We start from the raw sequence: 15,006 nt of genomic DNA on the forward strand, positions 1-15,006 counted from the left end.
ATGCACACTCCGTCCTGTCTTGCTGGAGAAAGCACTTTTTCAGCTATATAAGAAAGCTTCCCCCATGCATCAAAACTGTTGCATATTACCAGTGTGTAAATAATGGGCTGGGGCTGTCGGTTGTCTTGCGGTCTCTGTTTTGGAATCTGGATAGAAAACAGCTTGTATTTCAAGCCTGCAATGCAATTCTGGAAGAACGTTAAGCTATGTTTTTGTGGCTGCTTTATTTTTGTATGATTTTAACCATTTACATTGGTTACAAGGCAATTAAATTGACTTCCCAGTGCTCACAGGCACTTTGATGGCATTTGTGGGCCTCTTCCAGCTGACGTTAGTGTAGCACTATATATCGTTCAGCTTCAACTTTGATCTTCAGAGATTTACTTAGCTTGAAGTGTCCAACTAAAAGCAAGATAAAAGCGGAGCAACAAGGATTCCGTGAAATCAGTTGTGTGTGGCGCACCAGAACCTTGGGCGTTAGTCAACGCACCCAGAAAATCTAGCTCTTTTTTTTGACAAGGAGAGGGATGGAGTACTGACGCAGTCTTGACCGGCATAATGGATTTGGAGGGCTTCAACGATTTCCCTTGTCAACTTATCTCGTCCTCGCCCAATCTCCTCGCCAGACATTTGAAATCTTGCTTTTTAACACAAACTTGTTAAAGCCAGTGTTTAATAGTAGCCCTGTATTGTCATTCCTTGTGTGAATTCCTGGCTTCTTTTTGCTATTGATCATTCTACTTGGCATAATGGTGCGGTGAAAAACCGTGATGGAGATAACCGGTATACTGAGTAGTGTTTGCAAGATTGATAGCTTGGGTAGTAGCTGCAGAAACTGTAGAAGTGCTTGAATGTGCAATTGCTTGTGTGCTTCTGGAGCAGTTTCATTTTGTTTATTTCGTTTTATCAATCCAACAATGGTAGTTTATTTTCAAGGCCATTTGTATTAAAACGTTTGTGCCTAGTTGTAAAGCAAAGCAACAAAGCGATTCTCAAAAAGTTTATGAAGCTATGGAGTAAGTATTTTGTGTTAACTCCATTGGTATCCTTTTGTTCACCTGGGGTCTATTAGAGCCCTGCATGTTCAAAGTCATGTCTGTATAGTGGCCACTGTACAAAGCAGCCTGAAAAAGTGCATTTACCATTCACTTGTCTTAGTACTTGTAATATTTCATGCATCATGTATTATTTGTGTGCCTTTCCTTAGCTTTTGCGCTTCAGTCCACAATCAAGATCGATGGTGTCCGATAGTGATTGATATCTTACAAAGCAATGTCCTTCCAGGCTAGCAATTTGGAAGCAGACCTGAAAAAGGCTACTGAGGAATGTCGGCGACTGCGTGAGGAAGTTGCCAGCCTGCGCCAGGAAAACGCTGCTCTAAAGGTAAATGTCTGTTACTGCAGTGTCCTGTGTGTCTACTGCATAGCACTTCAGCTAATTGCATCTCCTGCCATATTTAGAGGGAACACTCATGACTTTCTCAGTGCAGTGCCAGTGTACAGAGTGCTACTTGTATTACACAGGGTCAGAGATAGCACCATGTATTACAGAGGGTCAGAGGATTCTTAAAGGGACACTGAGGAGAAATTGAAGTTGGCTTGCAGAATACCAGCTCCCGGTTACAAAAACGCCATTCATACTGACAACAAAGCTCTTGTAACGTAGAAAAGAGCAAGAACCAAAATACAGGTATTGCCGCCACAGGCCTAACCCGCAGGCCTAACTTGCTAGAACCAATGGTTCTAGCAACACTAGGACACGAGAAGCCACAAATCACTGAGACGCAGCCAATGCATGCGCAAATCTCCTTGACGTCGCCAGATGGCGCCACGTGCCCGGCAGCTACGCGCGCGCCTGCAGCATCGGGATCAATCAGCGCCTGCTCACCGGCGGTAGGCGGGCTCCCGGTATTCCTCTAACGGTAACAAGGTACATGGTATGCTAAAGGTGTCTATTTGCGAGGACTTCGTTGACAACTTCAAGAGCGGGATCCATCGTAAGGCTGGCAAAACGCCGGTGCAAACGTAAGCGAAACGACTGTAGCGACGGCCGCAATAGCCGATAGGTGCCTTCAACGTGTGGCCGGCGGTAGCTTTCTTTTCGGCTGCTGCTAGGCCACTCTGCTGGCCACCAGAAATCGCGGAGTCTGCGTTACGTCATGTGCACGTCATGGTTCACGTCACTTAGTCCTGTGTCGTCATAAAAGAATCCCAAGTTTGAATGAGAGTGGCGGGAAAAACTTTTTCAACTTCGAGTCCAAATTTCTTAGAAATCAATGCATCTTTCGCTGCCGGCCAAGTGGCAACAAAGCCATGAAATGCCGAACTATCGGATTTTGCTATAAAAAAAATATTAATAGTGCTCTCCTCGCTGTCCCTTTAAGGGCTAAAATCACGGTCGTCACAAAAAAAAAAGTGCTGTTTTCGATTTCTTAGTAAGTAAAACTTCTCACGAAGTTTGGGTGTTATCTGTGCAGTAGAAGAAAAGAGAATTAATTTTTTTTCTCAAGACAGTTGTGCACGTTTACCATCAACTTTTTTTTTTTTCAAGACTCTGCTGCAGAGGGGAAAAAAAAAAAAGTGAATGTCCACTGTTATAAAGTTTCTTTTTGCACTTTCTAGTCATGGGAGACGTATCGAAAGTACATCAGACAACTAAAGAAAAACTAAAAAAGAAGGTATATTTTTGGCCATGGCACCTGCAGATTGGCTGGGAAACAGAAGCTTGGATTAGTGGAAACACTGGCTTTCCAATGCTGTTTTCGCACCATTCGTTGTCTTGCTCAGCCGAACCTTGTTTTGGCTCAGTTCAACGCTGCACCAACCAAGCTGCCAAGGAAGGCATTTCACAAGCGTGCTGACAAGGGCACTCGATAGCTCTAAATCTAGAGAAATTGAAGGAATTGCTACTGAGCAGCATCGTGCTGGAAGAGGACCCAACTTATGCAACAGGGCACTTCGATTGGTTGTTTTTGGCCATAAAATTAAATAGCACATTCTGATATCTTTGAACCTATTTTTCTAAGTTTGCACTTTTTGGGAAAACAAAACTGTTGGGAAAACTAATTTTCAAAGTGGTTTCTAGACTGAAATTTTCTCAGAAACAAGATGAAGTACTTTTTAGATCCCTAGATTTTTTTTTACGAAAAATTGTTGGCTGTCTGGTATATGGCAACAGAAAAAATAAGCTTGCGTTTTTAAAGTAATGATGCTTTTACAGAAGTGACAAAAACCACCGCAGCTGGCCTTATCCTGCACTCATAAACATTAGTATTGGTATTTCTGAAATGAGTTTTCCTAAGTTAACATACCATTTGCTTCATATGATAGCTATAAGTTTCTTTCTGTTCATGCTTTAATAATGAAAATTGGAATATGGTCTAATGCCAAGAAGCGAAACCATCCCTGGATTTTTTTTTATCAAAATTGGCAGAGCAGTTCAAAAGTTGACTCTTCAGCCTAGCAACCCCCTTTATGGGGCTCTGAAAGAAGCTCTAATAAAGTTGCGGTATGCCTCGGATGTTAAAGGACACAGCTTCACGAATATCCTCCAGCAAGAATTTCTTTTAATGCGCTTTGTAGAAGCCGAGTTATCTGTAGTCAAAACTTGAATCTCAGCATCCTCGCGCCTTTCCCTCTCCTCTTGTTACTTTTTGCACGCTGAAAGGTCGGCGCTGTTCCGCCGGCCCCATCGCCAGGGGCGGAGCTTCCTCACCCGCCGGAGCTACTCGGCTTACTGGCCGCGGCCATGGTAGCTGCCTGAAGTCTGAAAGAATCTAACCAATACCAATAGCCATTTCTGAACTGGATACGCAGGAACTTGACTGTATGTTTACTGGCACTTGTATTGCCAGTAAACATAATTTAGCACTGGCAACGTACTGCGGTGCGGCACTTGAGCGGATGAAACCACCCGTGAGCCGCCGGCTTATTGTGGCTGCTGTGGACGAATAGCTTCAAATGATAAAATATTGCAGCTGAGTAATGGTGGTGGCCTCAGAGTAAACCGCTTGAACTCCCACTTGGACGATGTCTTTCACTGTATCAGCTTAATGATACGTGTTGATTGCAAGAAGGAACGATAAGGAAAAGCCTTCGCTGATGCAGCTCTCGACCACGCGCAGGTGCTGTGCTTCTAAGCTGCTGCGTTGGGAGCTTTGCGCGCTCAGTGCGAAAGTGCTCTTCACCGCAAGGCGAGGTTAACCCGCCGACGCTGGTGCGCTGTAGCAGACTACGCGGCGAAAGCCACGCCTATGGATTCCACTGCGCCTGCGCGCTAGTTACCCAGGCGACCGAGAGAGGCGCTGCGCGGAGCGCCGGCCGCCCGGAGCCGTGTTAAAACTAGAAGTGGACGACCGTGTACATTTCAACGGGTGCCGCCCACTGCCGATCCACACTAGTGGAATGGCAGTGCCACCACCTATAGGTCGGTCTCGTGGCGGATATTCTCTGCAGTCTCGGTCATTGAGCACCTTCAGTGGTTTGCAGTCTTCTGCGTGTGACCATATAGATGATAATGTGCTTGAGGAGCCACTTTTTGGGCAGCCTTTAAATCTCATTACCCTCTCCACATATGCAAGGTCTAGCAACCAAACGTGGCCCTGCGGCTGCCAGTTCAGGCATAAGACATCCCATGGATGCTTCATTATGCCAAGTAGTGCGCCTCCCTTCACTCTCCTGTTGCACATGCTATTAGGAGCTGGCCATAGCAGCTCTCCAGTGCATTCTTTCTCGAACCATTCTCCAATCCGGTCAGACAAGCATGTCACATTCAGCTTAGCTAGCAAGGCAAGTCCATTTCGACCAGCCTTTCCCACGATTGTATGTGGCATAGCAACCTTCGCAGGAGCTTTCACCCATATACTGCGACAGTAACTTGGTACTTTAAAATTATTCATTGGCGATTTTTCATTTGAAAGCCACAGATCGTTTGTGTGTGCAGTCTGTGCAGGTGGCTCGCAGGGAGGACATTATTTATGCAACAGAGTGCAGTTACGATGATTAACTAAAGGCAACTTTTTAGCGTTTGGTTTTAGGGCTCAAGATTGTATTGCAATGTTGAAGGCCTGAGCCTGGTTTTTTAAATTTCAGAAACTGCATTGTAGTTCAAGATGTCAAATATGAAACTCTCTTCTGAAAACTTGTGAAGTCTGCTTTTTCACTCTGCACATTGCACTTTATAGTGTAGCTAAAATGTTTAATGCAGGTAATACTTCCAATTTAGCAATATTATCGTGTGCCCTAAAACGAAAAACTAAAGTTATTTTAGGTCAATTGCCTTTAATTGCACTCTGCCATGTAAATGTCCACCAAACATTATTCCAGCTGCACCAAACAAAAAAAAAATTACCAGCTGCACAATTGCAGAAACATATCTTTCAAAACAAACATCTGTAACGAATAATTTGAAATGCCCTGTATATTTTCCAGAGACCTAGAGTGTAAATTGTCAGATTTCTTTCAAACGCTTCGTGTAATTTTAGTTCCGTAAGATAGAAATATATTTTGCTGCATTTCAAACTTTTTTTAGACTGTGCGCTGGGAAATTCCAGTGTGGAGAGAATTTATTTTCTGGAGCCTACAGCAAAATTAAAACCCTCTCATTGCTCGAATGTATGCATGCTTGTGTGTTGGTTGCACTGTTACAAGCACTGTTAAGTGCTTTAACACCTTTTGGAATGCTCGTGAATTCACTTTTTTATTTTTTTATTTTTTTGCTGCCAGAGTAAAGCGTACTTGCACTGACTCCCACCTTTTTGAGAGCTCCTGTAGAGCAAATATGACTTCGACCATACTCACTAGATAGCATCACTGGTCGCAAAAGCAGCTTAGCTTTTTCCGGCACTAAACCTCTTATGATGGTTGCTGTGCCTTTGGTTTCATTGTCTATACAGTTGAGCCTGGATATATCCAGCAGGGATATTTTGACTTCTTCGATATATCACACATAGGTTATCCACTTGAAATACTTCGTTAAAGTATAGGAAAGTTGCCCACTATATCGAACTTAAATTTTGCTGGTCGTTCATTATATCAAACGGTGCACTGCGCCCTTGCAAGTGGCGCCTCTCCTACTAGTCTTTTCGAGTGGCGTTTGCGAGCAGATGCGGGTAGCTGTGCGGCCTTCGACATGTGCTGGGAGTGCTAGCACTGTGAAACCGCGTGACTACGTCAACATGAGGTGTGCTTGAAGGTGGCTTTCAGTCTTTTGTACTCGGTTTTCATGCCACAGCGCTGTGAGGTAGTGAAGAAAGCCTAATTTACTCAAACCTAGCCGCTGCTCTTGTGTGACATGCTTCGCTGCCAAAGACGTTGTGGAAACCGGCTGTACCTTAATTTTAGTGAACAATTATTCTATTTAGACTGCATTTGAAACAGGATGATGTATCTTTTGATAAATAGTAGCCATTTCCAAAACATCAGGGCAGTGAGCTGTATCCCAGTGCTCTTCCGAGCTTAATACTGTAGCCTAATTTTAAAGTGACAGGAAAACACACCGAAATATTTCATGGAAAACTTCATGAAGAACATGATACTTTGACATGCTGGAAACACAAGCTTCAAGGATCTGTGCCGAAAGTTTAACTCCCTTTCCTCTCTCTCTCTCTCTCTCTTTTTCCTTTCCTTTTCTTGGTCTTATTTTTGTCGACATGCTGTCATTTCTCACGTCACATCTTTGGCTGATTTTGATCTGTGCGAAAGTTACCCTCATGCACGGTTATTTTCTACCACATTTGATGTGGATAAACTCCAGTGTGCGAAGGAGACATTTTTTTCACACAGCCACACACTAATACATGCTGTCGATAGCAAAAAATAACAGTGCGTGCTCTGAAAAAAAAAGGCAGAATTTTAACGCAGTTAAACCAAGCAGACGTGCGAAAGCGTGTGTGTGTGTCCTGGTTGGCTCATGGGTTTTGCTTTGCTGGGTCGTCGGCACGTCTGGCAACAATATTAGTTTGATAGTAGTTAAGGATGAGTTATTGGGACGTGGGAAGCGCCGACAACGAAGACTCTTGCACAAGTAATCGATGAAGCAGCAGGGCGAGAGACAGGGTCACAAGGAGCAGTTTTCCAGCACAAGAGGCAGTCTGCCGCCTCAAGAGCTTAGTCGTCATCGGCGTTGGCGCATGATCATCTTCATTCCAGTAGTATTGAGGAAGATGATGATGTGCAATGCACAGCGCGAGAGTGTGTTGCAGTTTAACACGACGCTTGATCGGCTGCAGCGATAGCATAATGCTCTCATGCAGTGGCGAGCAAAGCTGATTTTTTTTTGCCGCCGCGGGTTCAAATCCCAGTCACAGCAGCGATTATTTTATGTATTTATTTATGGTATGGCCAAGGTCAACCTCCAGGTCAAGCTTCACATAAACTCTGTGCTGGTTTGACCTCTCGAAGTAGTGCACACTAAAAAAAATTGTAGCACTGTCTGGCAACCAAGTCGCCTAGTATTGTTACCAATGATGGAGCATGCAAGTCCTCTCATACATTGGCTCATGTGACTGCGCCAAAATAATTTTTTCCGCTTTCCTACAAAGCTTTGCTGCCAATAGTATCTTCTGCTCACAGGCCAGCTTAAGCTTGTGTATTAAATTTTTGACCACCCGTTCTCCACCAATGCAATGTGTTCAGAGCATGCGTGAGGCACGACCGATAGGATGAAACCCCTTCGGTTGATGCTTCAATCCAGAGATGCCCCTTGTAAAGCGGTGCAACTGAAACAGTCTACACTCACACACACGCTGTGGCCATCAATGCACTTTGCATGGTTCTGCAGATAGTTTTTTCCGCATCTGACAGTTTACTGCAGCCAACAACACAGTGATAGCAGGATGACCTTAATTCTTTATTCGTGGCTGGTGATATCTGAACAGAAAATGCTGGGCAACCACTTGTAGCGCACTAAAGACTGTGCAGCAGGTATCTATTCTTCATGCCATGTTTTGGCGCCCCACTGCCAGCACGTACCAGAAAGGAGCGGCACTGCATGCCAAGTTCGATGCTGTTTTTCTGCTCGCCGTGAAAACTGTGTATAGCCTACGTAATTGCAAGAAAAAACAGATGGCAGGAAAAAATGTCGAAGCCAACCCACCTCACTTGCAGTGCGACAGCATTTGGGCCCATCCCGCAACTTGCAGTGCACTGAAACTGATATTCAAAGGCTAGGCAGTTAACATCCCATTGAGTTCAGTGAGCTAGGGACGCCACAATCTGCACTCTACCTGCAGGCATCGTGGGGAGCATATAAAGGATGGTGCCGTCGTGTTGTGTACCAAAGGGCAGCTCTGTGTTTCCAAAGCATTTGTTGCATTTTGCCAACGGTATGGTGGGCAGTTGCTGCCTTGGCATTCCAGTAACATCTAGTGTCACTCCACCAGTGAGGAAATATCTGGCAATCTTCCAATATTTTGATAACATTATGATGACTATTGTTCCAGTAAAATGCATTGTGGGGCTAGTTGGTCTATTTATTTTCAGAGTTCTTTTGGCGCACAAAAACACGACACGTGAAGACCAGAAAGACAGGACAGAGCACTCTGTCTTTCTTGTCTTCACATGTCCTTTTGCGCACTAAAAGAACTCCGAGGATGACTATTGTGAAGATGAGCAAAATAAAATGTGTGTGGAATACATCTTTTCATGGCTGTGTTTTGTGAAAAGAATTTATCTTTTATAAAAGTTCAGGCTATGCACATTTATAATTTGAAAGTATTCGATCTTATTCGCAGCCAATTTTATTATTCCTATGGTAAAACCCCACTAATTCAAAGTCATTGGGATTGCGAAAAATATTTGAATGAACCAGAGCAAAAAAAATTGCCCCAGGTAGGAAATTTTGTTCCGGGGACGTGCTACCTTTACTGGACGAACTTTTCAATTACCGTATTACCGTCCAGCACATAGCCCATGCTGGCCAAACAGAAAGTTTACTCCAAATGTGAGTTGACACATACCCCTCCCCATCTCTTCACGTGCTTCGTCCTATCACTGCATTTTTTGTCGTTGTAGTTCCCTGCGAGGTGCCATCATGGCGTATACGAAACTCAAACCAATAAATGCGTAACGATGCAATCACAAGGACTACAATCTGAAGCCAGTGGCAATCAAAAGTGAAAAGGGGGCTTCCACCCTGTCCACACTCACGTGTGGCCTGACTGACTTGCAGCAAACTGGAAACGGTTCTGTAGATTCGCATTCTGGCGTGACACACGCCCTGGAGATTCTCAGAATCAGAAGTTTGCCCTCGTGCTACCGACTGCTCGTCCGAGGAAGCGACTGCCAGCGCGAACGAACCGAGTAAATGGTGCGAAATTTGAATTTTCTTCACTGGAACCGATTTGAATAAAATTTGAACCTTTTTTTGAGACATGGAGCCCCACGCGTCCTGCCGGTAATGAGCGGGGCGTGTACTATGTGGCTCTCATTTAAAACTGGCTCAGACCCCGCAGATAGGTTGGCTCTGCATACAGGTCAACCCCAAACATTAAGGTGGTCTCTCCCTCCCCTCCTTTTCTTGAGACAGGCCAACCTAACCCTCTAACTGCGTCATGCTACTCAAAAGAAAGTGTGCAGGCCAGCATTATGCATGGTCAACCCGTTGCGTATATATAGCGAGAACGACAGTGTCGTGGGACTCGTGCTGGCATCGAAGCACCTCCCGCCCCTAAAAGCGTCAGTGTCTCTGCTAGACGCTGTCTTGACCGTGGCCATGCTGGGCAGGAACAAGTGCATGCACTACTGCCTCCAGTCCAGCTATGCCTTGACGCACTGGGAGCACGTTGCTTTGAAACTGGTGTCCTTGCCTGCGTTGCAGTGAAGCATGTCATCTCTGCGGGCACGTGCTTTGGCAGTTTGCGAGCCATACCAATTGCGTTTTGTGCTGAGAGTACTGGGGCTGGGGCACTTTGCATATCGAGCATCAACATTACTAATTGGCATCACTCTGCACTTTATTGGCTTGTGGCGAAATCTGGATCGGACATCCTCGCGCAGCTCCTGATATCTTCAAACTAACCGGCTGGCACGCCGCCGCTTTGAATTATCTGGTCAAGTTTACGTTAGGAATTATGGGGCTGCAGAAATTCTTAGGCGGAGTTCATATTATCGAGATTTTACTGTATTGGGTTTCAAATTTTTGGTTGCAAAGCCACCATGGTGACTCAGTGGCTTTGACATTTGGCTGCTGATATCAAGATTGCAGGTGCGATCCCGGCCGCGGCTGCCATTTTTTGATGGAGGCAAAATACCAAAACGCCCGTGTGCGGTGCAATGGCAGTGTATGTTAAACTCCAGGTGGTATAAATTAATCAATCAAGAGCCCTCCACTACAACGTCCCTTCTAGGCAGTCTCTTCGGGACATTAAAACCCCACAATCTACAAAAATTTGATACTTTTGCACATCCCTAGGTTCTCACCCTGAGAGAACAAAGCCAAGTCATAGGTTGGGGACGCTCACTCTTTTCTGCATGTCCTCTCTTGTGTTTGCTGGCCAACATTGTTCTGGAAAACAAACTGTCCTCTCCTGGCTTCACGTCTAGGAGCACACGTGGTGCGTGTCAGCCAGAATCACCTGAAGTGTGTAATGCAGAGCGGCGGTCAAAGGCGTGCTTTGTGGCACATGGGTGCAGAAATTGGCTTGTGGCATGGCACACAATGTGACCTGCGGGTTGCGCTGATTTCTGGCTGATGTTATGTTTTTCGAATTTCCACTGGCCTGATTTTCATATATCTGAATTTTGTCACAAAAACTGTTCAAGACAAGCGGTGACAGACAGCACATATTGAAGTTCATTGTGTGGCGTGAAAAGCTTGACTTCACTGATGTTTCGAAACTTTCGAGTTCAAGGGTTGTATGTATTTGCACTTGAAGTTGCTCCAAAATGCTCGTATTATGGCTGGCTCCAAAATGATGTCTGCTCTACATCTGATCCTGAACGCACATTTTCTGCTCCAAGAGTTGCTCCGAAACCTACTTTGGCTGTAATTTTGTTTCATTGACCCAACGTGTGGAGCAGTCTGCTACATCGTGCCGGCGAGTCAACTTCGCGCCAGCACATTGCATTGATGCTGCAGGAAGCACAGGCCACTAGCCACTGACAAGTGCTGTAAAGTGGCGGATGCCGACATCCTTCTGTAAAGCTATGGTTATTAGTGTGCTGTCACAAATTGGAAACACATAAAATTTCATGCCTTGTTGTCCATTGAATGGAATGTTCTGGATGAGAGAACTTTTGCTGTCAGAAGTGAGAGGACAATAAGCGTGAATGACTGGTGTTTCAGGAGGACGGCCTAAGGCAGCGGATGCTGCAGACCGCTGCTACATCGGAGACTGTGACCTCTCATGCGGCGCCTGAGACCACATCGCAGATGACGCACCGCACCAAGGAGATGTCAATGGCTCATCCATCTGGCACATCTCCGCTGATGTTGACGCTGTTTGCCTTTCTCATGGTGGTCACGGGAATGCTGATCGGAAAGTGGCTCTTTTGATTGCCCCCTGCTACCACAAGATGAGGCCAATCCCAGTGTGGCACTGTCCCCACCCTCATACTTATGACTATCCCTTCCTCTGTCCATCTCTTCTGCTGGCGGCATTTCTTAATGCAGATGGGCCGTAGAGTACACAGACTGGTGCCTGCAGGCAGCACCAAGTCTCCCTTGCAGGCACCAGCCATTCTGCTCTTCATCCGGTTTTTCTGTCCCTTTCCTGCCCCCTTTTCTTTTGTCTCTTTCGTCAGTGTGTGGGTGTTAGCATGCATATTGAAAGGCTTTCTATTGTGGTAGTGCTTTTTAAAAAAAGCTCGCGCTTTTTGTTTGGGCCTAAAGGCCTAAAGATTGTACTTTCTTCAAAGTTGACACTGTGGAATCATTCACATTTACTGTTTTGCGTGTTTAGCTTCTTGTAATGTTTACCTTAGTGTGAAGCTTTCCCCCCCATTCACTCCTTGCTCCCCTGCCTTGTTATTCTTTGGAATGTATGCGTTTACAGCTTTTTGTGTTGCTTTTGTATTTGTGTGATTTTGTGCTCTGTGTGAGCTCCTATCCCAGAGGTTGGAGGGTGCCTAGAAGGTCATCGCTCTGCTTCTTTTCTAAGACGGCCGACGCAATCTGGCAGCAGCATTTGCATTACGTCGAAGCAGAGGGCAACCAGTATCCTGGTACTCCCTCCCCCTCCCTCTTCCAGTTGCCTAAGCAGAGGTGGATGTGAGGAGGGGAGTATTTCCCCTCTCCCATGCTTTTCCTGGGTTTTGTGAGGGAGACCACTGTCAAAGGGTGGCCACACTTTCGTGTCTAGGGGCTAACTTCTGCGGACCCTTCCCCTTCGCAACGCACTAGAAGCAGACGGTGTCCAAGAGATAAGAAATGAAATAAATTTTGTCCACTAACGCACTTCTTGGGGCTACAGTTTTTTTTCATTTAGCTTTTGTATTCGCATTGTTTTACTAGCTCAGCATTATGGAACAAACACAGTCTGTTCAAAAGTCTTTTGTGCAAGGCTAACCAAAGTTGTAGTTTTCACGAGGCTGTGCTTTGGTATTGTATAACATGCCTACACTGTTCCTGTGCTAGCAGGGGAACATTAGCAAGGCTACGCACTGGCTTTCTTAAGGTGAAAGGTGGTTTATGGTCATGGAAGCCTAGATTGTCACCGTTAAGATTGCTTGAGATGGCAGGAAGCATTTGCCTTCAAGGCAGATAGCACTGCATAGACAGTGATGTTTGGCCTTAGCTGGATCCATTTTTGCACATTTAGAAAGTCATTAATGCTGAGGCACATGATGAGAGCATAGTTTCTGAAGTGGGGGCTTTGTTGGGCAGCATTATACCCTCTTTAGACTTGTTTATGCCTGTCTATGGTAAGCCGCATTGCCCAACCTTAGGGAAGGATGTGTGAATTTAAACAAAGCTGAATAAAAGTGGTTGAACTTGAAACACTGTGTTCTTGTCTGCATTGTAATGCAATGTTTTTGATTTCAAGAAGATCAAGGTAGCCATTAAAATAACTTGCGTGCACACGCACACACTCATGTATGTTCATGCATGTGTAGATTATCGGATTTTGTTTTTTTTTTCCATCTGCTCTGAACAGTTGCCATGTCAGCATATTGCGGAAATATGCCTGTGCGGAAAGTGAAAAGCCCTGCATTTTTCTTCATTTTTGCAGCATTCATCATTGTAGTTGCAATTTCGGTCCTTCTCAGTCACAGTGGCTCAGTGGTTATGGCGCTCAGCTGCTTATCTGAAAGATGCGGGTTCGAACCGGGCCGTGGCGGCTGAATTTCGGTGGAGGCAAAATTCTAGAGGCCGGTGTATTTTGCAATGTCACTGCACGTTAAAGAACCCCAGGTGGTCGAAATTTCCAGAGCCTTCACTACGGCGTCCCTCATAGCCTGGGTTGCTTTGGGACGTTGAACCCCCATAAACCAAACCAATCTTAGTCTTTCAACCAGCAAATGGTAGCTAAGAAAAGGCATCACCTATGCAGTGCTTGGAAAACCACGTATTGGTTTTTTTTAAGCCTATGTAAGGTTGCTACAGGCAACTGGTGCTCTTTACAGTGTGTGGGGCACTAAAAATATAGTAGAAGTGTGGGTATTCTGCTGTTCACAAATATGTGATCAGCTCGGAACTCTAGGGTACTAATACCTGTTTTGCTAAATGTTTTGAGATGCGAATTGGTAGTGTTGAGGTCAGAATATTTATTTATGGCTCATTTCAGAGGGATGTGTTGCATATTGCAGACAGGTTGTAGTCCAAATCCACATTCAAGAACCCCCCTCCACCATGGCGTTACTCGTGGAGTTAACCATTGGGCTGGTTGGTTTTCTGCACGGTGTAAGAATATTTTTACACCGTGGTTTTCTGACATCACATCTTATTTAGCGCCAAGGACAGGACAACAGAAAATACTAACACAGGTGCCCATGTGCACCCATGTTCGTTGTTGTCTGTTCATCCTGTCCTTTGTGCTGAATTGGATTAATGTGATTTTATCATGAAGTTTGTTGCATGTGACACTATGTCAGCTCAGTGGTTTGTCACACTCCCGCAGCGCTAGTCTACCAGCAAGACTATGTCAGCTTTTGGATCATAATGCTGCGCATGCATGCCAGTATGCGCTTTCCATTCTGTTGGTCATGCACAGTGCAGTAAATACTACCCATTTTGTAATTATGTTCTTGCTACAAGGCGTCTTGAACCACGTTTTCATGCGCCAGATATCTGGGCACACCGACATGCTTACACATTCTTTTTGGGGGCACTTCTGATAATCCGAACTCTTAAAACGGTCGAGTCATGTTTTCATGGTCCGTTAAGGTTCATCTCAGAGTCTGCTTAGTGCCACTTGACTAATAACTCACGTTTCCTCTAGCACTTCTAGCTGTTGCAATAGAAAAGTTCATTGTGCCCCTTGAAAGATAGTTCTATGCATATTTCACAATGCATACCATGAAGATTAAGTTGAGAATTGAGTTCGACCTTCACTTTGTTCCTTTAGTGTTTTCTGACAAGAGCAAAAGTCAAGAAGTCTCATCATTTATTCTAATATGCATGCAAATGCACTTGCACATATTACATATGCCTTGCTGGCATTGTTACCGTAAATTATGCTGCGTTCTTTGGTAGTTGACAGTCCCATATACTGCACATTTTTGATGCCGTGATGCTGGACACATCCATTTCAATTGTCTTTTCTCATTCATAATTTGCAGCTTCTGTAAGTGTTATGTTCTAGGAGTAGTTCGAAAGATTCAGCTGAGGTCTGTCATTAAATACACTGAGACTAGCAACAAGTTCTCGGCTTGCTGCTAAGTTTCTAACCATGCCAGCCATGCGCGAGCCTTATAACTGTGCAAAAGATGATGTTTCACGCTCATTTCTTTCAACAACTGGGGGAATATAAAGCCACAATATCTTTTACATCAGTGTAGTTTTTTAAATCCACACAGTCTTGTCCTCTGGTAAACAGACTGTGCCCAGCCCTGACGAAATACATTATGA

The 15,006-nt window shown here is 44.9% G+C and overlaps 2 protein-coding genes across 3 annotated transcripts in view; both read left to right on the forward strand.

Annotated features, from left to right (window-relative positions):
- The window catches only part of LOC149351066 (vesicle-associated membrane protein-associated protein B-like), a 29,231-nt gene extending 16,295 nt beyond the window's left edge, over positions 1-12,936 (forward strand). For both annotated transcript variants that reach the window (XM_089580273.1, XM_089580272.1), the window contains 2 exons: positions 1,285-1,383; positions 11,284-12,936. In XM_089580273.1, coding sequence (XP_089436399.1) covers positions 1,285-1,383; positions 11,284-11,493 — 309 coding nt within the window. In that variant the 3' untranslated portion in view covers positions 11,494-12,936. The remainder of the gene's footprint in view (positions 1-1,284; positions 1,384-11,283) is intronic.
- LOC149351067 (uncharacterized) overlaps positions 1,285-15,006 on the forward strand; it is a 34,641-nt gene continuing 20,919 nt past the window's right edge. The window contains exon 1 of the mRNA XM_089580271.1: positions 1,285-1,383. The gene's annotated coding sequence lies outside the window, so the exon portion shown is untranslated. The remainder of the gene's footprint in view (positions 1,384-15,006) is intronic.

Source organism: Amblyomma mixtum, chromosome 3 (assembly GCF_055824585.1).
Source record: "Amblyomma mixtum isolate Tamu chromosome 3, ASM5582458v1, whole genome shotgun sequence".
Taxonomy (NCBI): Eukaryota; Metazoa; Arthropoda; class Arachnida; order Ixodida; family Ixodidae; genus Amblyomma; species Amblyomma mixtum.